The following is a 24,036-nucleotide window of genomic DNA, read 5'->3' on the forward strand; positions in this document are numbered from 1 at the left end:
ATAAGTCACAAGTGAAACGTACGAAATAGATTAGCATTGAAATATATCTACTTAGAAACTACGTTATTGGCATACAGTTCCTATACGCCAATATAATTAAATGAGTAATTACGTGTGCATTTCTTGCGACATAACTGCATAACGGTGACACTTATCAAACGATAATTCATTTACAAACGAAGAAATAATGTATAAGAAAATTCTTTAAAAAAAAAAAAAAAATTATAAAAAAGAATAATCTCTAAGAAAATTTATCGAAAAATAGTATGATTAAGAGAGAAGATAATGATGCCAAACACGTATAAAATAAATGTATAAAGCTATTCGAGAAATATAATTGTACATTTCGTGCATTGTTCAAAAGTTATTTAAGTAAGAATAAATTTCATAACTATGAACACGATATCACTAAAGGAAAGGTATCTCCGATCTAGCGAGGTCTTTAGCGAGTCCGGCGAAACGCAGTTCGTCGACACATGGTTAATACGAGTAAGTCGATCCCTTGGGATCAAGCGTGCGCCCGCAGCATTAATCCAATCATGCTGCTGAATTTTAAGTATATGTATGTATAAATGCGTAGTCCCGCATTTGGCACGTAGCTCGGCTAAAACTCGATTAACGACTGCCGGTTCTTTAATTGCCAGTAGTAGTAAGCACGGCCCCTCAACCCACCATTCATTCCAATCGCTTTCAAGCTTACTTACCAGAGACTATCTTGTTGGCATCGGCGATCGCTTTCTGGCGTTTTTTCTCCGGATCGTCCAGTTCGTCGCGCGACTTTTTGCTCATCGTGTCGGCCGTGTGGCATTTGTGCTCAAGGTAATCAGCCATCATGTCGCCGAGCTCTTTCTCGTCGCTCGCGTATTTGTCTTTGATGGGGGTCGAGGTTCCGTTGAATACAGTGCCGTTTGTGATTGTGATGTGCTCTTTGGCTGTGAAGTGCAGAAAATGCGTAAACGAAGAGACACGGAGGTAACACGAGCTCATGTGTGAGACGTTGCATGACGAATGTAACGAATATACGTGGCCGCAGTAAGATTGTCCGGCAAGCGTTGACTAACACGTTTTCTAAGTAAGCACGAGTAAAAAAGTGTACGTTTCTGTGTATTTGACACTAATAACACGCGTTGTGGCGTGGCGTGCATCATTCATTCAAATATTGTGAGCCGTGACGTCACATTTTTCATTGCAGTATGTATTGTAGTATAATGGAAGGAAATATATAATATTCAATTTTTTGACAAATCTGTATATGTAATGTTAAAACGCAATGCAAGAGCGAGTAATAATAAAATTAAGTTTATAGATATTGCTGTTGTACTTACGTTTATCGTGTGTGCCAGTAATACTGAGATCCTCCATTGACTCAGAGTCCTAGAACAAAGAGAGAATGACGCTTTATCTCGGTGATTATAAGAATCCCACACTCATAGAGAAGTAGTTATTTGAGTAAATTACTGTTATGTATAAGTCTTTTAACTATTGTAGCATACATAAAAGAGCCATTACAAGATATAAAGTGGACGGATCGTATCTTCTTCAATTGCGCTCAATAATAGCGCTTCGTTAGATAACGAGAATAAGGTCAGGCGATAAAATAGTCTTCTTTTATTAATGGTAATTTGTTTTGTCATATGATGATGATTTGAATTACACTACAATTATGCATGTATAAGATTCTCCCAGATTTGCATAAAATGCGCACCTTCATCATATCAGGCTCGTAATCAGGGTCCATCTTAGGATCCATAGTTGCATCACGGCGAAGTGACGTGTTTCTCGACGGCCCCAGTTCCTCCTTTAGCGAATCAAATCCTGGCTGATCTAGTCTAACTCTCGCCACAGCTTTTTCAACGTCGTCAGTCACTAACTCAACATTAAAGATACATTTGTTCACTATATCTTCTCGTCCGATTTTATTAAGAGCTTTTTCTAACGTGTTTCCTGCAAATAAAGGACGACACGTGATATTTTAATCAATCAATATAAATTTTATATAAAAATGCACACAATCAGTATATTAAAAATATTTGTTACAATACATTTAATTTTCCAAACTGTTTTAAATGTATTTTAAGTATCACAAGTGTTAATAAGTTTCAATCGCAAGGGTACATTATCAATATTGATATTATTAAAATTTATAACCAATTATATTCTCGTTCACTTTTTTCCGATTTTGGACAGACCTGAATGAATTGCACATTGTGGACGTATGCAAGGACATCTCCGAAATATTAATAGGAGCTCGCTTGTGTAATGATTCTGATTTTCATATTCTTGATATAAAGTTATAAACATCGCTTTTTCTATATTTTTTTATTAAAATTAAATTAAGTAAAATAAAATTTGGAACAGCAATCTTAAAAAATGTATTATTTCATCGCAAGAATGTCGGTCAAATGTTAAATAATCTCAGTAATACAGATTCAGAGATAATTCGGCGATTTGTAAAACCGGTACAAATAAAGAAGCGGCGGAGGACGCTCGGATTTTAATCACTTTCACTGCGCGACTGCCGATCACGTACTGCGGAATCACGACCACTTGTTATTTCTGCCGATTGCAGAAACACTGGGAGTTATGTGCGAGTCAATGCCATTAGCGGGAAGGAAGGAGAGGGAACGAAGCGTGTAGACTTATGTCAGGCATAATAATGCACAATGAGATCATCACATATCTACGTTGCTAGAAAAGATTCCTCGCGCCTGACTCAACTATAGCGCGCGTGTCTAATTAATTGACCTTGCTAAGAAACAGGTTTTTTAAAGGTTACCAAGGCAAGCTACCGCAACTCTCATTCATCGAAAATTAACGCGTTACGCTAGTTTTAGTGACGTAAAGGTAAATAAATTGCGCAATGTCTCACCTGTGGCTTTGTTTCCACTGTTTTGCCAAATTTTGAACATAGCAGCAGCCTGTTGCGCAGGTTTGTCGGGATATTCTTGTTTTATTAGAGCCACGTCGTTGGGTGGGATATTCAACTCTTCCGCTAGTGATTCCCAATCTTTATCCAATAGATTAGCAATGTCTGTTAAACGGATGGTCGCTCTGTGTATTGCATCTGGTCTGCCTGAAAATATATTTAATATTCGACATGTAAAATAGAAAGCTTTTGATAGCGAATGTCGTTAGTAATTAATTTTCATTTTATTATATCATATATTATTTATAGTTGACGTACTTATTCCACCATCGCGTAGGAAACTGTAGTTCTTTGACAATTCCAACAAATCAAGCTCGGAGACCGCGGTATCCGGAGATATCTTTTCCGGCAATAAAATATTCAGCGTGCAGATCGGCGTTTGCGGCAATTCGCCCCTCGGGACCTTAGGCTCGCTCATAAACATGATTCGGCCCATCATATCCGCGGCATCCGGATCCTTTATTCTCGCGGTGAACGGGACTCTATTTTCCTTGAATGCTCTGAACGGTAATTGTAGCTGTTCACCCGTTTTCAGAACGGGCACGAGATTTCCCGAAAATTCCATGTATTGCGTTTTTCCTTCAAGAACCTACAACATCAAATAAGATTTAATAACATCTTAAGCGACTGAGAAGTTGCGCATAACTCGTGAAACGCTTTAACGATCATCTACGTTTTTATTGGCGATAGTTACCTCGACGTCTCTACTTTTTGCAACTTCTGTAAAATGTTCCTGATGCTCCAAAGTTTTGTCCTCTTTGTCGTCCGTCATACAGAATACGCGTAGTCTCGCTTCCAATGGATCTACCCGCTTTGCAAATACGACGAACCTATCATAAAGTAAGCATTAAAATAATTGCTTCCTGTATAATTCGCACCTGTGTAATTCGTCACAGAAAATTCACGTGTCACGTTACATCAGTCGAAACGTACTTAGCCATGAAGGGCACATGTGTCGCGTGCGTGTAGAGTTCCGTGGCCATTTTAGTGGCCTCGGAAATGTTACGGCAGTCCATCAACCAGAAGCGGGCGGAAACTGTGGTGGTGAAGGAAACGCAATCTTTCACAAAGGTCAACGGCGTCGAGCCTGTGACGTCCTCCCAGACTGCCCGAGTCTGACCCCCTGAACGACATACATGCCAAGTCCAATAACATTATTAAAATATGTCCGTGTTGCAAATGCGCAGGTGACAAAAGTGAAATATGTGTGGTATATTTTCGCACGACCGAGATTAAATACAAGCAATTAACGATCGGATATATGAATCAGTACCTATAATATGCGTAAAAATAATGCTGGGTATATTAATAACCGATAATTATCAGCCCGAGGAAATTTCGCATTTAAAAACGGTCGCTGTAAGTGCACTGTTGTTAGGTGCGTTTTATTAATGTGTGAGTGTAATATAAAAGTAGATATATGACCGACCAAATGATAATGCTTGCAAAATCAAGAGAAAGCGCTATATACGAAATGTGTAGAAAGCAACCGTGTATGAATTTAAGACAAGAATTAAGTGATGAATGGAAAAAAATGATATCACTAAATATTAATCAATATGTGTCATTTTATAAAAAAGTGATTAAAGTTATTACATTAAATTAAAAGAAAGCTAAAAAGACAGAAACAATTATATGTGTATTTTTTCCTAGAAACTATTTTAGGGGTATTGTATAAAAATATTAATACTTGAAATATATTCTCAATAAGATTACGATTAAAATAAACTTAAATGTGATAGTATTCAGTGTAAATGTAATATTGTTATAATATAAATCTTTTTAGATTATATGATTAGGTATTGAGGGCATTATATAATTCAATATACATATATATATATATATATATATATATGTATATATAAATCATGAGGACAATCTCTTCTATAAATCACAAATTACTAATACATTAAGCGATTACCAGACAAACGAATGTGCTGAAACAAAAACTTTGAAGTTAGCTCTTAACAATGGGCTAGAGGTATAATAAAATGTTATCTACTTTAATTGATAATCCATACCTAAATGACTCAATCCTAACAATATGCAAGCATTAACAATGAATCACAACAAGATATGTATACAATAATGATACTCAACGAAATGTTTCTATGAAACATGCAGCTACCATCTCCCTTTTAAATCTCTATCCGAAGGTCCTCGGGACATTTCTTGATAATACGATGGACAAAAAAAATTGTTTACGAGACAAAACATATCTTCCAACATTCACATACATAAATTGATTTTCCTTTTTGTGTGAAAATTTCACACTGGAACATCTTTACACGTTGGTGCAAGTCACGAATCGTACAGACTGTTTACCATACTAAACATAAATGAGTTGCAACAGTGCTGCTACCATTTAAGCAATCTTCTCGTGCAACGTACGATACTTGGTTCGAAGTCCCGAGCGACCTGAGAACAGACGAGATAGTCTACCGACTGCTTTCATGCCTACTAAACTACAATAAATCGATACCCGAATGCGCAATAACGTAAGTTTCGACAAGAGCGTATATATGTACACCAAAGGTGTATATGCGGCGTATAATATTAATTCCAACCGTTTATCGGTAAGAGATTCTCCAGTAAGACGGTACGCTGCTCTACAATGTTACGTGCAAGCATATATTACCAGTTATGCTGCACAGGAGTCTCAAAGTCGGCGCGTCTCCGGAATACTGGTTGATCATGCCCTTATTGGCCGCCTGTGGTACTGGAATAGTTAAAGTTATCGGCTTGTGGAACTTCCTTCGTCTCGGTTCGACGGTAACGATCGGCGACACAGCTACTCTGTTTCCAAGTAACTTGGCCACGAGATCCGCCGGTATAGGGTGTGCCTATATGAAGAAAATAATACAGCTTTGTTAAATAGAATAAATAACTTGGAAAAATCTTTACAGAATATTATTAGGTATAACAAATTATTTTTTTTTTGTTTTTTAAATCAAAAGTATCAATGTCTTAATTTATAATGTGAGACATAGGTGATTAAAAATTTTGTGGGAGATTTAAATAAACAGTTTTTTCGCCTATCGTAAGTAATTAATCGTAATTAAATGTCAAGGATTTGTAAATGTAAATATATTTAATCGATGAAATATGAAAAAAAAAAAGAACAATTACCTGTAGACCGACTCTGATCTTCTTAGTAAGAGCCGCTTGCGGGAAGACAGCTTGTACTTGTGGAACAGCGGATGACGACACGGTACCGCCTTCAGGACCAACCGCGTGGACCTCTTGCCGGATGCGAGATACCACCGCGAAATAATGTGGGAAATCTACGGTGAGTATCCTTACGATACGAGACGTCTGGAGATCTTCTAGCTGGCTTAGCTCTGAAAAGGTAAATGATGCGGATGGTCCATTAGCTCCAGTGTTTGCCGTGTCATTCAGGAATCACGGGAAGTTGCTTGAATCGTACCTTCTCCCTCAAAGCTCTCGTTAAGCACATCCTGGACAGCCTCCTCGCTGGCTTCCAAGGTGTGCTCGCGCCAGGTCTCTCCGTTGTCCGATCGTAGAATCACTATTTCCCGTTCCTTTCCGCGCAGCGATGCAAAATGTGGCACCTCTATGATAACGGGGCTACACACGAAAAATTTCTTAACGTTTGGAGGATCTGTCGCCAGAAGCAACTGTATAATAAAGTGTATTATTCTAATAAGCAATTCTTCAATTATTTTACACTTATCGTTCGAAAATATGTAAAGTGTATGCCACAGGCGACTCGAATGAAAAAATAAAATCGTGAAAAGACATCTAATGAACCTACCCCAAGAATTTTGCGCCCACAGGACCCAATTCGAGGATACGGCTGGCCAACGCTTCTCCCTCCATTAAAGGCGGTGGGTTGGTCAATTTATCTCTCCTCAGGTATCTACACGTAACGCGCATAGGCATCGCGGCCTTACGCGGTGGAACAATCACGCGGACGCCACTGTGTCTGCATCCGCGCATCGCACCGCCTCTCGCGTCCACCAAGAAGGAAACCAGGAAGCTGAGGAGATTTTGAGGATATGTTACGTTCGTTTACTTACGATATCTTGCGAGGAATCGTCCGGAATAATATAAAAAATTGCAATAAAAAATTGCATTATATATGTATGTGGAGGCTGCTTACAAGAGATGCACACAGTCAAAAGGTCTATTTTATGTACTCAAAATACGTGTGTTGACATTATTTTTGTCAAACGCGCGCGTGCTATCGTTTCGTTCAGTTATCAACGTTTACAGCAATTTACATTTAATTTTTGTATAAAAATAGAATGATTTTATCATACGTAATATGCATTCTGAAATATCCCGCAGTAAATAATATAAAAAAATTAGAGAATATTATTTCCAATTGTTATAGCTACGTTTGATCAAAATTTCGCGGAATTCGCAATAAACCGATACCATGGTAGAAAATTAAAAATTAGGCTTACATATATGATATAATTTTAACATTAATGTCAGTCACAATGCACTGTATAATTCGCTGACGTGAATTAACTGTTGCGAAAAAGTGCGCAAAGCCAAAAGCATAATCCTCGAAAAATTGTACTATAAGCGTGATATCCATGAATCGGAGATTATGGACGATCTCATGAGATTATTGTTAAAATTTAGAGACAATGTGGTTCGGTTAACACCGTGATATTATCAGCTGTAACGTGTCTTTCTTACAGTGAGATAATTCGTATTACGACACTTATAAATTGTCGTGCGTAAATATAATAATTACTTTGACTTAATGTAATGTGAATAAGATAGTAAGATTATATACGACAATGAGGTGTATATGGGCAAAATAAGAGATAAATAAAACAGCTATCTATACAGGTCGAATCTGTGTGAACATTTCTATAAGATGACAACGAGTTGCACCAGGTATGGAAGTGTGTATGTGGCAAAATAAGAGATAAATAAAACGGCTACGATATGTAGGCCAATTCTATGGGTATTCCTACGTAAGGTGTCTGTCGGATGGATGTGAATACAGCCGCAAGCGTCAAACTACCGACATTGAAGGCAACGAAAGTGTCATCTAACTCGATTCAAACGAATTGGTTCCATTCAGTCGCTCTCAACTATCGCATACTGTGCGCGATACCGGCGTTGAGAGTCCCACTGATGAGCCTGTGAAATATTCACAGGAGAATTGTGCAATGCACATCGCGCAGCGAACACGAGCTCGACAAGGACGTTTTCCGCGATATTGACACTCGGTGTCGGTTGTTGCGGCTATACGAGTATGACGTTATTAAAGAATAGCCGCAGTTAATTTGTTTCTTCTTTCCTCCTCATCATTTTAAATTCCATCTAGATTTGTCGACGTATATCTGTAAACCGCGATTACGTTTTTACCGAATAATTAACCGCCAAGAGCGTGGAAAATTCGAGATAACTAGCAAGACGCGCGTATGTGCTGCTTCATTCATTGTGCATTTTTTCACGTTAAGTTTTACTGATTTCTCAAGAGATCGAATTTGTTCTGTGACTCATCTTTCGACGATCGTTAAACGAGCTGTGTTCGCTGAGCAACGTATGTGATGTACGATATTTCTAAGAATAATAAAAATCAGCGGCTACAGGGGATTGTGCGGCGACAAATATAGGCTGTGTGTAACGACAGAAGGAGAAATATTCGAAAAAAAATCGAAGGGGGTGATGTATATACACGGCAAACTGCAGAAGCTAAGATTGATGAGAAGATCACTTACTTTCTCCACTGTGGAATTCTGCGAGTAGCGCAAATAAAATAACAGAGAGGATCGGGAACAAAATAAAAAACGCGTTAGTATTCATTCGTTCATAAACATGATGATGAGATGGTATAATAGAGAGATGATATATCCCTAATTTTAGCACATTTTTACAAAGTTTTTGTTCGCTAAATCAAATTAACAATCAGCACGAAACGTCTGATTCTTTATTTACTTGGTTTCTACTTCATTTTTGTTTCGTTTTTCGTAAAATGTGCTCCTGTTCGTGATGATGATGATGATGATGATAATGATAATGATGACGATGATGATCACTCGCTGATCACTTCGTAAAGTGCACTCATCACACGCAAGCCACTTTTCTATTGTACATGACTACGAAACGAGAAGAACAATAATAATTATGTATTATAGTAGAGAGAGAAAAAGAGAAACATAATACACACTCACACTCTGCGAAAAGAAGGTATACCTCGCGGAAAAAAATTTGAAATAATGACGAAATCTGTTGTAATCTCGAATTGTACACCGTGTACGAGTCAACTTCAATTCGAGTCAACATTTACCAATTGAGAAATCATTTCGAAATTATTATCAAATTAATTATGTAATTAGTGCAACAGATTTCGTCGAGCGTATAATCCGCGCGAAATAATTCAACTCAAATTAATTATATGAGAGAAAAACATCCAGCGGCAGCAACGTTGAAATCTCCTACTTGCTACATTTCTATTCAACAATTTGTTGGAAGAACGATTCTTTCTCTTATAAGTCTCGTCCGTCTTCGGACAGATCGCTATAACTGCACCATTATTTCTAAATAATAAATAAAACTTCCCTTTTTTACAGTTATTATTAATGTTCATCGTCGCTAATAATAATTACGTTTTACATTATGCAAAATTTATAAAGCAAGAAGACTTGTTTTATTCGACAGGAAAAGGAAGATATATACGTAAAATATATACATAAGGTGTACCTGTCCCTCCACATTCCTTGTCCCTTCGGTGCGATACCGAGAGCTGCCAGCGAGGTGCATAAGGACTCTAGAGACTCGCTGTTCTCAGAACAAAACCGATTTTAATTAACCAAATAATCTCGCTTATCATGCTCATGCTTGCTTGTTTAAGTAGCACTCTCTTCTGTTGTCATTGCATTCATTTTAAGTCATTAGAGAAGTGCCCTGTGCTTTCCTTTTAAACGCACAGTGCCACGTGCAGAAATGCACTCGATCGAGTATGTTGCATCATTGTTAAACAGACAGACGGAAACGTTTTTACGTGAGGGGAGAAAAATTCCTCATCGCGAACATTCCTCACTCTGTTCAAACTAGTCGGGCGGTTAGTACAAATCGCCAGTGATAAACGAAATTACATCGGTCAAAGAATCGTTCATCCAAGTGAGATGTGAAAAACAGCATGCTAAACACTAAGTAATCGAACTCCGCTACGAACAAGCAGGCTGTAACGAGAACATCAAGCGTTCCTGTCGAGCTGGCTGAATAACTATCGCAAGTCCTATCACGAATATTAAATAAAACAAATTGTAGTAAAAATTCATGATGAATAATATATGTATACTATCACGAAAATCCGTGTTTCGATATTACGTCTGTTACGCGTTACGATCTTCTATATACATGATTATTTTATATCTCACAGTACAACTAGTTAACTTATATACATATTTTCAATGAGCAAACGTGAGTATATTTCGTGAGCATCGAGATATTTCAGCTAGAATTTCATATACGTGCCACACCACTCTTCTTTCCACAATCGGGTACACTTACATCAAAAAAGTCTTTTTTTAGAATAGTGCTGAGTTAATGTATACCACGTGCTTCGTAAACCTAATGCACTTGAGTGATTATGCAAATATATTGCACGCAACTTGAATAAAATAACATCCATTGTGGCATATGGATATTAGGCACAGACAAGCTATCAATGATCGTATACGCTGATAATGGTGATATAAATCTCTATAATCTTTAAGCTTCACATGGGAACGAATGTGAAATTTACGTGTGCACAATCATGTGTATATTTTTATCCGAATTTGCAAAGTGCACAATTTCATTTTTTCGAATTTAATATTTCATTGATATTATTTCACAAACATGACCATTCAATAATATTTTTATTGATGACGGTTTTATCAATAACAAATAATCTCGACTAAGAAAATAATGTCCGAAATAAAATAATAGTGAAAAAAATTATCGACCGTATTGCTTGTAATTATATGAGATTCGCTTTATTATCAATCAGAAATTAAGATAGTAAAATTAACGTAATTATGTAAGTAATTTATCAAGTCCAATCCATTTGTAGGGTTAATCACAGCAGGAAACTTTCACCAACACACAACTATATCATACTATAATACACATCATTATTGTTTCGTAGTACCAATACAGTGTCAATCGCGATATGTATACCGAAGTGCAAGGCCGCGTAATATCGCGGATTACATTTCTCGTAATATTGAATAACAATATTTGTCCCATTTAAGATCCCCGTGATTTACAATAGAGAAAGGTTGGTGCGTGTAAAACTGAGCAAAATTTTGACACCGAATATAAGTAAAGTTTTCAATTTTTTTACATGTGTATGCAAGACACTTTTCTCACTTTCAAATAAATTTTAAACCCGCAAATATTAGATCATCAACAACATGCGTCGAATTTTGAGCATGTCGTAATGTTATAATTTCAATATTAAATATGCTTATCACGGCAAACCATGCAATTGTAATTTGATCTTGCTAATTAATGCTTTTTTTATATCTTAATTATCATTAAAAAGAGATATTTGCCTTAAAAAATGATTATGATTGGACGATATGAACACTTTAAAATTCTTTATGTTACATTCTTTATATTACGATTTAATTAAGTATGAAAAATTGTTGAAATTTAATATTTGTAGTAAAATTTGTTGCACAACTCTCCAATGCAGTGCAAAAATGTACCTTTTTAGGTTTATAGACTTTATCATTTTAATATTTTATAATAATTTTCAAATTAATTAATAAAGTTGAAATGAGCTAGAAAAAAGTAGATATATAATTTTACGTACCCGACATGCACAGGATGCCTATTGATGTCTACATTGTCTGGCTTAAGATTGGCCGCGTTTGTACGTTGATAATGTTCTTTCGTAATCATGTCTGTTATGGTTGGCGCTAGAAAACACATTGCCATGCACGTTAAATTTATTTCCTGAGGATGATCTAATCTGATTAACGCGATGTGCAGAGTAATCGAACGTTCGGTTCTGTGATACGTTGCGGAATATTAAGTGCTACAGAAACATGTACAGCTGCTATCTCGCGTTTCTCGTGTAATCTACCAAAATAGCAAAATTATCGAATTACCACCAGAATTACATAAACGATAGATTAGATAGACTCCACATGCATGTAGAATCGTTTAAAAATTTCGCGAACAAAATACGTGAAACGAATTTCGAGTCTAATTTTTAGCATAAATTTCCAATAATTAACGCGAAAGACTCGAAAGCACAGGCAACGCCTTGACGATATTATTCTGACTGATACCTGACGAACCGAACGTGAAGTCGCAGTCGACATGTTTACTTACCTCCGGAATGTCGATTATCTCTCTCGTCGTCCGTCACGTTCACGCGCATCGAGTCATCCCCCATGGACTTCATGTCGTCAACAGTCATGTATCGGTATTGCTGTTGGTCGCTGAGCATTGGATCCTCACCTGCGATAAATATTAGGCTTAATAAGACGAACGGATGGGCGCGGTTTGGCAAGCGCGAGAAAGCCCGAAGAGTCGGATGAGGCTCTCGTATATTTTGAAGTATTACCGAGTTCAAATGAACTGTACAATATGTGAGGGTATATTCGCAGATATGTATATTCTCTACGGGAATATGCGTATAGAAGTGAAAATATGAGTTATGTGAGCCTGCAAATAAGGAAGAAACCATCGCCAAGTACGTTGCAGTCAAGCTGAAGAAGCGAGATCTTGTTGTAGTTTAATGTTTCTGTAAGGGGACACGTGGATTTGTCCAATGATTTCAGAGTTTTCGCTAAATAAATCAAAATTGTGTATGATCGCCGCTGGGAGGACAGGTTCTATTAATTCTTGTACGAAATAGAAACGCGTTATCGCGCCGGATTAAATGTATATCGGGCGATATGTTCTAAATTATTTCAATAGTCCTCGAGTGTTTCAAATCGCAGACACCACTCGATCGTTGATCCGAATGGAAAACAGAGCTGCCGCGCATGTTGTAATGGTTACTTTTAATCTTGCAATGGATTTTCAATCGCATGCAGTGTTACTTTCACTTCAACCCCATCAATCTTCAATCGTACAACAAAAATTATTATTGTCTAAAATGATGATCTTCGAACAATTTTTCGAATAATTATTCGTAACTATAATGTAACAAGTCTGTAATTTATATACTCCGTTTTGAGCATCTCATGGTACGAAAGATAGAAATTATGCGAATTAAATAAATTCTTTAATAACAATGTGATAACAGCAACACAATAGGATAGTTATAGAGAAAAATTGCAGTATATGTGCACATAATTAAACTAATCAAGTGATATATGTGCATAGAAATGTTTATTAAAATATTGCGTTTTCTCGTAGTATATTTACAATAAGATCGTACCTAAAGTGAATAAATTTTTCCTTTTGCCAATTTGATTCTAAATCCAAAACGCCTCTCACATTAAATATTTTTTTTTAATTTTATATTTAATATTGTACATATGAAGAAACATTTTTTTTTATCACCTACAGGCCAGACATCTAACAGGTTAGGTTTCGGCGAATTTTATTCCAGAAATCGGGGAGGTTTACAGATATATCGCACGGTGCCACGTACATAACGGCAGGGTGTCGCGAAATCACGTCATACCTTCTGTCAATTGGGGTCACGGTTGAATACATCTCTCACACCCAAGAGGCACATATAAACGAGCGTAATTCGGTGGGATGCCGGCTGGGACGTGTACGAACCGTATCACATTTTTCATGCGACTGAGACCCGCTCGCTTTACGATCCCGCGTTATCAGATATTCCAAGAATGTAGGCCATGATTATCTAATGAACGGTCAGCCTACAAATTCGCCTCCCACAACGTCTCATTGCCGTACCGTAACCATAATCACAAATTAAGTTCGCGCGGCTTAATGCCGAAGACTAATGTCGAGACTGTGTTTGACAATCGCATTCTTTTACTCGAGAATTATTCCGATAAACATTGTGTTTGTTCATCTTAGGTATCTCATGAGAATTATTATTATCTCTCTAAATAGAATCACCTATGACTAATGCGAAAGCAAAGACGATTAATAAACGATCAACACGCACGTGCGGCAGAGACTGTTGCAAGAGCGCGTTGATAATAATTTATTATAACATGTAAAAAAATGAATATATTATAAAAAATATTATATAAAAAATATAATAAGAAAATACAATTAAGATATAAAAATATATGATACATAATAATAGAAAAGAAATCAGAATTGACGGTTAATGATGCAAATTTTTTGATCGATGGCTCAATTAATATAGTTTTTCAAATTCAAGTGATCCAAGTTTTGTTCAGTATCATTGTTTTTCAGCGGAATGCAACGAATTCGACGCGAATATCTTTGGCACGCTGACGTTCGTGCTCTTCGAGGACATTCCTGATCTACATTTCACGACGATTTCGGCGCAGTTCTAGGAAGATCTGCTCCAGTTCTGCCGTTACCCCATTCCCTTATGGTTCGCCCATAACGTGACGTCACGAGCTATCCGCGGAACTCGCGGTGTTGCCCGTTAATATCTAAAATTAATGTAAACATTCGAAACGGCGAACGAACGACGATAGCGCGTGCCGCAGAAGAACTGTAACGTAGAAGCGCTAATTTTAACGATGTTCAAGGACATGGTGGCCGAAGAGCTGCGGCGATTCCGCTTCTCTCTTTCTCTCTCTCTCTCTCTCCATCTTTCATTCTCATTCTCTTTCTCTCTTCTTCTTGAAAAGCCACCGCTTCTGTCTACGCGCGACCTCATAGGCAGTGACCTATATATCTTCTGTTGCGAACTACGCCAGCGAAATGGCAAGCTATACAATAATCACGTCGAATCTCGTTGAGTGCAGTTAAAACGTTGACGCGCGCGACGTCATGCACGAGAATAGCACATTAATCGCAATCAAAGAGAAAGAGAGAGAGAGAGAGAGAGAGAAAAAGATACAACGCGCTTGTTTTAAGCGCGGCGATTAATCAGATTAGTGCGCCGCTCGTAAAACCGCCGATGAAAGATTCAACGGTGCACGTTCAGGGACGAGAGAAGTCAAGGCGTGCCGGAAAAACCTTCTCCTTCGATCGCGTAACACCGACCTTTTTATTCATGCGGCGTAATCGTATCGCCGCAAAATCACGTCGTTTCGACAACACGCGACGAAGTACGTTTCAACGATCGTGTCAGCTTCGTGTTAGTCGGTCGCTAAAACCCGTTGGCGCCAGAGATACATGAAACTTTTTTCGCAACGTTTTTTCTCTGCAAAAATCGTTTATCGATCTGTCGTATCGCTCGCGGTGATCCGCGTTTATCACTGGCGACGAGTGACGACACGATGTTATGCAAAAAATGAACTTTGGTAATATCTTGCAAAATAAGTCGCCGTATCAGAATTCATTCTAGACTTCGTTCGAGAGATTTCATTCGATTAATTCTGATTCGAATAAAACTGCAGCCTCGGCGAATTAATTTCCTTCGCGGTGCGTCGCGCGTCGTCGTCGCCTGCAGGTTCGACGCGAAGCAAGAAACGAGAGAAAAATGCGGAAGCGGTTAGATCTTACGCAACACTACCACTAAGCGCCATATCATTTTATATCACGGAGCTTCGCGTCGGGATTAACGGAGCGTTTGTTAACGCCATGAGACCATTAACAGGATGATTTTCCTCGACGTTTGTTATTCGTTCGCCAGTCCGACCGACCCAGTTACTCGCCGCGGGCAACGGCAATTAACCCGGCTACGATACGCGACTAACGCGACTTTATCGCGGTCATAAATATGTGGATGTGTGTGCGTAGGCGCTAAAATTAATTCGCCGGAAGAGCCGAAAGTCGAAGCGTTACGATTCGCGAGTGCGCTCCTCTTCCGACGGCCGAGTTCCGGCGCCCTTGAGTTCAGCCGTCGCGTGTTGTCGTCGCGCGATACCATCATTCACACCCTCCAGTGTCATTGACGGGGGGAGAGCCTTCGTCCGCTTCATTGTCGCGTTCGCGCACGTAGTATAACAGTAAGCCGTATATCGTAACAGTAGTAGCGTATCACCGGGTCACGTTCCTCGGTCCGCTCTATTAAACGCGACGACGCTCGGCCGCCTCGACACGGCCGGAATCACGATCCACGGCGTCCGTATTCGGCGTCCGGATCTTCCGGCGTCGCAGGAAGACGATCGTGGCGATCGTACCTGATCCCGTTGCGCGATAACAATGCACGTCCGTTCTTTTTCTCTCTCTTTCTCTCCTTCCCTCCTGCGACTTCTCTTCACGAGCGGACGGACGGACGATGCGTTTTCCGCGGACGCAACGCGTGGCACTGAACGCGCGGCGCGAGGCAGCGAAACGCGCGCTGCATGCGAATAATGTTTTTATCCGAGTCTCGCGAGTCTGGCGATACCTCGCGATACGAAGTCGAGTCTTGGCGCGTTCGTTCGTTCGTTCATTCGTTCATTCGTTCGTTCGTCTAGCCTGCTCGTTCGCGGCAATCGCGCGAATCGTAAATCACACCCGCCTTGGAATGCGCTGGTATTAGGAGGGACGAAGATGGTCTCATCTGCCGATTAATTTGCATTACTCGCGCGATAACAACGGATACAAACACGAAGTCGTAACGTAAAACATAATGGAGATCGTCATCCACACGCGAGCGCTATAACTTCCAAGGAAAATGCAGATGTAATCCGCAAACGACGCGGCATTCGATGCGATCGAGCGTAGAGTGCTAATTAGCGCGGCAAATAATTTTCGCGTCGTCGATTTCTCGCGTCGAAATCATAAATCCTGTTTTTCTCTTGAAATCGTAAAATTATTTCGCATTTAAATGCCTCTGTACTTCGTGTATCGTGCAGAAATACACGGGAATCTGAACAACAGTGCCATTCAGTGCTAAATGCGCGCTGCGAGCGTCCCTCGAAATCAGGGACGATTCTGCGGTTTGCGATGTTCTATAAAATTACGACACGAAATTACGACAGAACACAGTCCGATTGTATTTCAGTACACTTGTTTCATGATGAAAAAAAATCGACGGTCAAAGAGATAATAAATTAATAAGCTAACAGATTATTGGAAAGCTCTCTTCGAAATCTCTGACATCAATTCAATTCTCTTAATTTCCTCCCTTTATTTTCATCCTTGTCCTTCATCGCAAGAATTTTATTTCGCTTTATCATCCGTCATCTACGTAAAGATTAAAATAAATAAAATAAATTTGTCTCTTTTTTTTAAATCAATTTGGGTTACAAATATTTTTGTGCGAAGGACAGAATCAAAATTTTCGAGAGCGAGAATACCCCTTCCGCGGGTTGGAATCTTTGCGCCCTGATATTTGCGTACGCCCGAGGATATCCATCATTCACTCCGCGGCTACGACGCGCCCCCGATTTGGATTCCGATGTGAACAATGGGCCACAGAGCGCGGGCATTTAGCTTTCATTACCACTCTCGTGCTTGCGAAAACACGGTCGCGTGGCGCGACACGGCGTGGTCTGTTATCTCTTCGTAAGCACTTCGATTATCACGTAATAGTAACACCGGCGTCAGTAAATACACAAGAGTAACACGTGAAACGTGTTGAACATATGTTGCCTCCTCTATAGGGTTTCGAGATATTCCGGGATGTACATCTTAGCACATTTAATTATCTGTGTCCGATTTACTCTGCATTTTTTATGCATACTGAAATATTTACTATAATTTGCAGATTTTTGCTGCTTGGATGTATTGTTCTTTATAAAAATAAATTATTATTGTACGTATAAAGATAAAAAAAAAATCTTGTCTTTTGTAACGTGGAATTTTGAAAACCTAATTATTTCTAATAAACTAAAAAAAACTCTTGAAGACAACATAATAAATCTACTTAATGAAAAATAACGTAATAAAAAAATTTTCTTCGAGCTCATAATTTATTGCAGATCTTCAAGATACTTCTCATTAATACGCAACTAATATATTTTTAAACCAATTTAAAATTATAAATGCGATGAAAAAATTGCATCGCATATAAGATACATCGGAAAAATAAATCAGCTTAATTAGTACCTCGAGCTGATGACGTAAAGCTTGATGACGTAGAACTCTAGACATAACTAGATAATGTTTAATTACAAGAATGTGTTATGTCGTATGAACAAAGGCCCGTGGGAAGTTAGTATTTAACGTTCGTTAACGTACTTAACGTTATGACAACACAGTCGCGTGGCGCGGCACACGTTATCGTTGTTAGTAAGCATCAGTTATCGAAGAAAACTTAACGCAAAGCCATTGTTTTGTAAAGAAATTTTTTGCATCACTTTTGCACGATCGCATTGAAATTGGATTCCGATTGGAAAATTTATAAAGACTCAAGTCACAAAGCGTAAAGTGATCTTAAAGGAATCCATACAGATCCCACTTGCTTTTCTCGACATTTTTCAAAGCATTTTATTTGATCGATAATAAATATCCTATATTACAAGATTCTACATTATGATCCGCCTGATGTCCGGTATAAGGGAATAGCGTTTCACCCTAAATGGTCAAAGGAGAGATAAATTCGCGTTCGCCTGCTTCGCGATTTCCGCTCGCTCGCGCGAGCGATCGGGATCGGGAGGATCGTATGTGAACGTTGCGGATGGACGGCTGCGGTGGCATAAGCGGCGGTGTAACGCAACAGATGCACGATATTTACATAATACGTCACTGTTCCTGCTGCCACACCCGCACGAACAGCCGCACGTGAATCCCTTTTTCTTCGCTCTTCCCTTAGCCATGCTCGCTGATGCGTTTCACCCGCGCTCTTTCTTTTTCCCTCTCGTAGAATTCGTTCCGCCGAATCTCCCTCCTGGAGGAAACGTTCCGTATCTTCTCGAGCGTCGTTAGCGCACTGATGCACTATCGCGACGCGCCGTCCGATAGCCCATCCGGAACTTCGCGTGCAACGTGTGTACTCGATATGCAGGTGGCCCGGAACGAATATAGAAAATGCAACGACCGATATATTTTTACATTGAGATTTCTACCGCGGGTGAGATTGCAGGGCGATAACCGGCAATGTGTCGCGTTGTCGGTACGTTTTCCTTTCTTTATTATTATCTTTTTCTTTTTTTTTTTTTTCAGGAAATCGATCGACGCGACTTGACTCGGTCCTTCGCTCCTTATCGCGCGACGGCTTATCAGTTCGCAGGCCGTGGCCTCACTTTGAATACCGCACACTGGCACACGGTCGATGGGTCGACCGGCGGCTAAGCATCCACTCGATTAGATCCAATTCGTTTAATTGCGTTAAGCACGGGCGCGTTGAATACTTCCTTTATTTTCGCGCGCGTGCTCGAATGGCGGTGGGCGTCGAACGGGGGTCAGGAACAGCGACTGCTCGGGGAAGATTGATACAGGTTCGACCGGCAACTGGCTCGCTAGGAACGTGACCTCATTCCGTGAATCACCAATTTTATAATAGTAGCTGCCTTTGAGCTTTTCCCGCCACTTTATTTACCGCGTCGGAGTATCCGATCGGCATCGCGGCGCCTTTCTTAGCGCCGGGGAGAAGGTTACGACGAGGGTACGCGAGAGGAGCGTACTTCACCAGCGATTTACGTGTCGATCAAATCGTAGCGGCGCCAATTAGTAGATAAAGCCAATTTGTAACGTATCGCGACGACGTTACATAGGTCGAAGTTCACCGTGGGAAAAAAAAGATAAAAAGCTGTTGCGCAGCATGAGATAACAGAATGGAATTACTTGTCGTTCGTCAGTTAGCGGGAACAAAGTTTCGGAAGAAATAGTCCTTTTTTTTTCATGGAATGAAGAGAGTTAGTTCCTCGACAATTTTTTCTCAAGTTCATCGATATATTCAATGATATTATGATCGACCCCGTTGAAAAACGCGCTCTACGGACGCGATATCTTTCACCAAGATACACGCGGCCAAGCGTGGGCACGTCGACGCGTGTGTGAATGCGTTACAATTCGCACGCTTTATTTCTTCTCTGTTCTTCCTCCTCTTAATCAACGACCACCGCGCGTGTAACGTTATATAAATACAAAGATTATTTCGGTCCGCGGGATCCGTGTTTGGCGGCACGCCAGGCGGCAGGGGTTGGACTGACTGCACTAATAACCGCGGCTGCGATACGCACGCCGGCGGTTGCATAACAGGTAGCTGTCGAAGTGGAGGGCGGTACCGTGTGGTAGGTACAACTACGACGATGATGATGACGACGCGACGTCGACGAGGACGACGTCGAAGCGCGCGCTTCGGTCGGCTGGTATAACGATCGCGCAGCTCGTTATTATGTAAATTGCATTAACGGTAGCCGCACGCCCTGTTCTCCATCGCTTTTATAACGTACGTAAAGTCAACCAGAGGACCAAGTCCCCCCTGCAGAGTTAAATTCATGTGCCTCTCTACTTCCGACATAGTCGCGAACGATTCCGTGCGTTCATCGCTTTTGACACTTTCGACGCGTGTAAGTGCGAAAAACTAAAAAAATCCGAGAATAAGTCCGAGAGTCACTAGATCAGATAGATTGAGCATAAACCTCGTGTGAATAAATGAGAAAAAAATAAAATTTTGTTCGTATTAAATCGTGTGGTATCTAAAAAATTTTTTGGGAATTATATACCGAAATTATATACTGGCAATTATAAGATCCAGTCCGATTTCCCCAAAAAGATTATGTATTCTAGTTGAGTCTGATTCTCTATATGAGGCGAGAATTGAATTTAATTTTAATTTTGCTGAGAAGTCTTGTGTTTCAAAGTATCTGCCTGTAAACATTGACGTTGCACACAGTTCGCATTTTTTATTATTCATATCTTCTAATAGCGTCTTGTATGATTTTTTATTTGCGGCAGTGGATCTTTCGACACGTTAATTCGCATTCTTTTAGATATTTGTTCCAATAAATAAAAGCAAGAACCGTCGCTTCGATTGCTTCATTGATTGTTGAACAAAGCCACGGTAATGAAAGAATATCGTTTATTTATTATGCGCGGGATAATGATAACGATCACATCGGTGATATGCATATTGCTTTTTATAGTTATAAGATCGCGTTGATCGCGTTAGGAACGTGTCACAACTGAAACCACAGATAGATAATACGTCGCTGTCTACACGAGATCAAGAGGATTCCATAGAAAGATTACATAATAATGTCAGAACTATATCATAGGTATCCTGATTATGTCAGAAATTTAAGATTATCTGCGTTTAAATTCGATCTTGTCTAAGGAAAGTATCCTAAGAATCTTAAGAATATGCAACGAATATATAGTGCACTAGGTGCGTTCTAAATCTCTGACGTATTACGGTGATATCGTTACAATCGACTGAATCACGTGTGTATGACACTCCTCAGGTTTTATAAAAATAGTAAAATATGCCATCAGCAACGCCTTCTTTTATAAAAAATTTTCTATAGTACAATGTAATTGTATTAAACGAAGCCTTCTCTTAATAGAGTGTTTTACGATTTCATGGAAAACAGACATAATTAAAAATCACGATGTAACTTGCAGGGTATTCAGAATATAACTTGCACGGTGTAATTTGGTGTATCGTTGAAGTGCTACCATCAAAAATAAAAGATTCGCGAGGGAGAGAAAGGGAGGATAGTGGAAAGACGAACGCGCGAAAATAATAAATGTGTGACAGAAATAGCAGGCGAGGAACAGTTGTGTCTGTGCGTGTCTCTGTATGCAGATCTGATGTATGAAAGTTTCGATTAGGTCGAGATGTACTCGTGAAAGAGTGGAGCGTGATCCGAGATGCGGATGTACGAACGCTACCGCGGGGAAATAATAACGATGACGACAACAATCTATTGATGATCGATAACTACGTCGTATGCCGCTACGTCACGATGCTCTAATCGTCAAAAATAACGAAGCAGTTGCTCCCACATAGAAAACGTTCTGGAATTTAATTGAAGGCCCGATCCGATTTCCCAAAAGAATTATGGACTCAGTCTGTGGAAAATCTACGAAGATTCTGATCAGAAGCGCAATGTTTTGCAAACGCGATTCTAAATTAAATAAAAAAATAAAGTTTAAAAGAAGATCCTACAGCTAACTCTTTCCGATGTTTCCTTAGCTTCTTCCTAAAGCTTCTTCTTTTAAAGATTTTTATTTTATCATCAGTAATAAATGTTCAAATGATATAGTATTATTACAAGACGGTTCTCAGTCTTTCAAGTTAAGAGAATTATTTATAAAAAAAAAAAAAAAAAAAAACGCGGACTAAAAATAATAAAAAATATATAGAAATTCAACAACAAAAATTCTCTTGCAACTTACAAATGTGTAAAATATTCAAATTATTTTCAAAAATTTATTCTGTGAGATAAAACAAAAGTGCGATGTATTATAAAAATTCGATACTTTACATGAAAATGATTTCTATAAATGTTGATTAATTTTAAATTCCTGTAAAAAAAGAGGTGTAAATCTAGTTTCCGTTGCGGTTTCTACAAACTCCTATTGGAAATAAAAATAAATTTTCCAATTCATCATAATATCGCAATAGGTATTAGTACTTATTTGAATTGAATTTATGTGTAGGCATTCTGATCGGAATCTATACCTATATAGAAGATTTTAGGAAATTTCTATGCGGGATGTCGCATCGGTAAGTGAACGACAATTAACAATGACACATCTTCTCACGATTACGTCGTTCTGCGACAGTGCTAGCGTGTACATATAATGTATCATGTAATCTACGCATATTTGCTGCATTGGAACGCGTGAAGACAGAGAGAGTGTAACAGAAACAGAGTACAGACAACTTACGGGTATAGGTCATTTGGCCCTGGTAGTAAGAAGGAAGGTACACGTGTTGCGCGTGCGGAGGCTGCCCGTACACATTCATGGCTGCCGTGCCGATTTCATCACCACCTACATACATCGTACACGCCGTCGAGGTAAGGTCATGGTTTTATCAGAACGCTAATTTCGCACCATATACACTGTTTGTTTTGTTCTTTTCTCTAAGTTTCGCTCTCTATCACTGGGTTGTTAAAAAAAAAAACTAACGTCAAAGCTATACGCAGAAGCGTCGAGATCGAGTGAGACGCGCTGGCTTGTTCAATAAGCATACCGAGTAGGTATCGCTAATAAGTGACGAACCGACATGAACTACATCCTTTATTCTTTGCTAGGCACATAAGTACGTCTTTCTATGCACTCGTCTACAGATAATTCCGAGATAGGAGCGAGGATATTTAAATGTCCCTACTGTGTCGGAAATTCTGCCACGCTAAAACGGCTAAATTTTTAACAGGAAGTTTCTACATCTACAAACTCTATATCAATATACAGATAAATAGACGATCCTCTAATTTAATATGTGATTTAAGATCTTATAATATCAAGATATTGTTAGTTGACAATCCCGAACTCAATTCCTGTTTTTTGTTGAAATATTTGATTCGTATTTTATTTTTAAATTTGTATGATCAGTTTTACGATTATTAACTCTTCAATTTCAATAAAGATAAAATGTATGTACAACAACCCAGTGAATATTGGCTAAATGCATGCTTTTGCAAAATAACACAAACGCAACAATCAAGCAAATAATTCCATTTAGCATTTTAATATCCGATAACTTTAATAGGTAAATAACTAAGAACCTAGACCTTTGACAGACAAGACTAATTTTCTTTTCTTGAAACTCGCGATTCTTTCTATTTTTTCTGACTATCTCGTATATATTTTATATCGTTGTGATTGTGAGGATCGGGAAAAGGTATCACTTTCTATCAGGTAGCTAACAACAGTTTCACATGCTAATAGTGTTTGTGTCATGCATTGTACGGGGACATGCGGAAAACTGTTTTGTTCTCAGAGCTCTATTGCTAATTCATTACTTCTATCTAATCTTCGCATTACGAATTGGACGAGTATCTGTCGATAAATACTTGTACTTCTACTTTTAATTATTTTTTTTTTCGTAGTTCTCTAATATTACGTTTTCGTAATTCTCCTCCATGCAACTCATTATATATTTTGCTCTCCTGGCGTGCAATTACAGTATCTACCGAAAAGCTTCACCTTTGTTTTGAGACCTATCTTATTTCACCTATGTATATATGATATATACGCGAATATAGTGAGACAACGTGCCGCTA

The 24,036-nt window shown here is 38.9% G+C and overlaps 1 protein-coding gene and 1 long non-coding RNA gene across 20 annotated transcripts in view; one reads left to right on the plus strand and one right to left on the minus strand.

Annotated features, from left to right (window-relative positions):
* The window catches only part of LOC105451635 (ankyrin-3-like), an 85,845-nt gene that overhangs the window by 26,350 nt on the left and 35,459 nt on the right, over nt 1-24,036 (minus strand). For 10 of the 19 annotated variants that reach the window (XR_974613.1, XR_974607.1, XR_974603.1 and 7 more), the window contains exons 17-31: nt 22,697-22,801; nt 12,245-12,373; nt 11,721-11,826; nt 9,617-9,694; nt 6,702-6,926; nt 6,354-6,514; nt 6,056-6,267; nt 5,565-5,769; nt 3,860-4,049; nt 3,621-3,756; nt 3,185-3,515; nt 2,870-3,073; nt 1,706-1,944; nt 1,326-1,374; nt 705-932 (exon numbers count right to left, since the gene is read on the minus strand). Coding sequence is in view for 16 of the 19 variants with exons in the window: in XM_011692317.1 (XP_011690619.1) it covers nt 705-932; nt 1,326-1,374; nt 1,706-1,944; nt 2,870-3,073; nt 3,185-3,515; nt 3,621-3,756; nt 3,860-4,049; nt 5,565-5,769; nt 6,056-6,267; nt 6,354-6,514; nt 6,702-6,926; nt 9,617-9,694; nt 11,721-11,826; nt 12,245-12,373; nt 22,697-22,801 (2,598 nt within the window). In the remaining 3 variants the exon portion in view is untranslated. Of the gene's footprint in view, nt 1-704; nt 933-1,325; nt 1,375-1,705; nt 1,945-2,869; nt 3,074-3,184; nt 3,516-3,620; nt 3,757-3,859; nt 4,050-4,989; nt 5,345-5,564; nt 5,770-6,055; nt 6,268-6,353; nt 6,515-6,701; nt 6,927-8,634; nt 8,653-9,616; nt 9,695-11,720; nt 11,827-12,018; nt 12,214-12,244; nt 12,374-13,550; nt 13,737-15,772; nt 15,916-16,110; nt 17,105-18,593; nt 20,043-22,696; nt 22,802-24,036 lie in introns of those variants that run through there. The other 9 variants (XM_011692303.1, XM_011692225.1, XM_011692287.1 and 6 more) reach the window with 9 other exon arrangements.
* Nucleotides 13,743-15,215, plus strand: LOC105451629. Its single transcript, XR_974601.1, has 2 exons — nt 13,743-13,915; nt 14,264-15,215. It is a non-coding gene; the product is annotated as an uncharacterized LOC105451629 (long non-coding RNA).

The sequence above is a fragment of the Wasmannia auropunctata genome, unplaced genomic scaffold, assembly GCF_000956235.1.
Source record: "Wasmannia auropunctata unplaced genomic scaffold, wasmannia.A_1.0 LD336106.1, whole genome shotgun sequence".
NCBI classification, from domain to species: domain Eukaryota; kingdom Metazoa; phylum Arthropoda; class Insecta; order Hymenoptera; family Formicidae; genus Wasmannia; species Wasmannia auropunctata.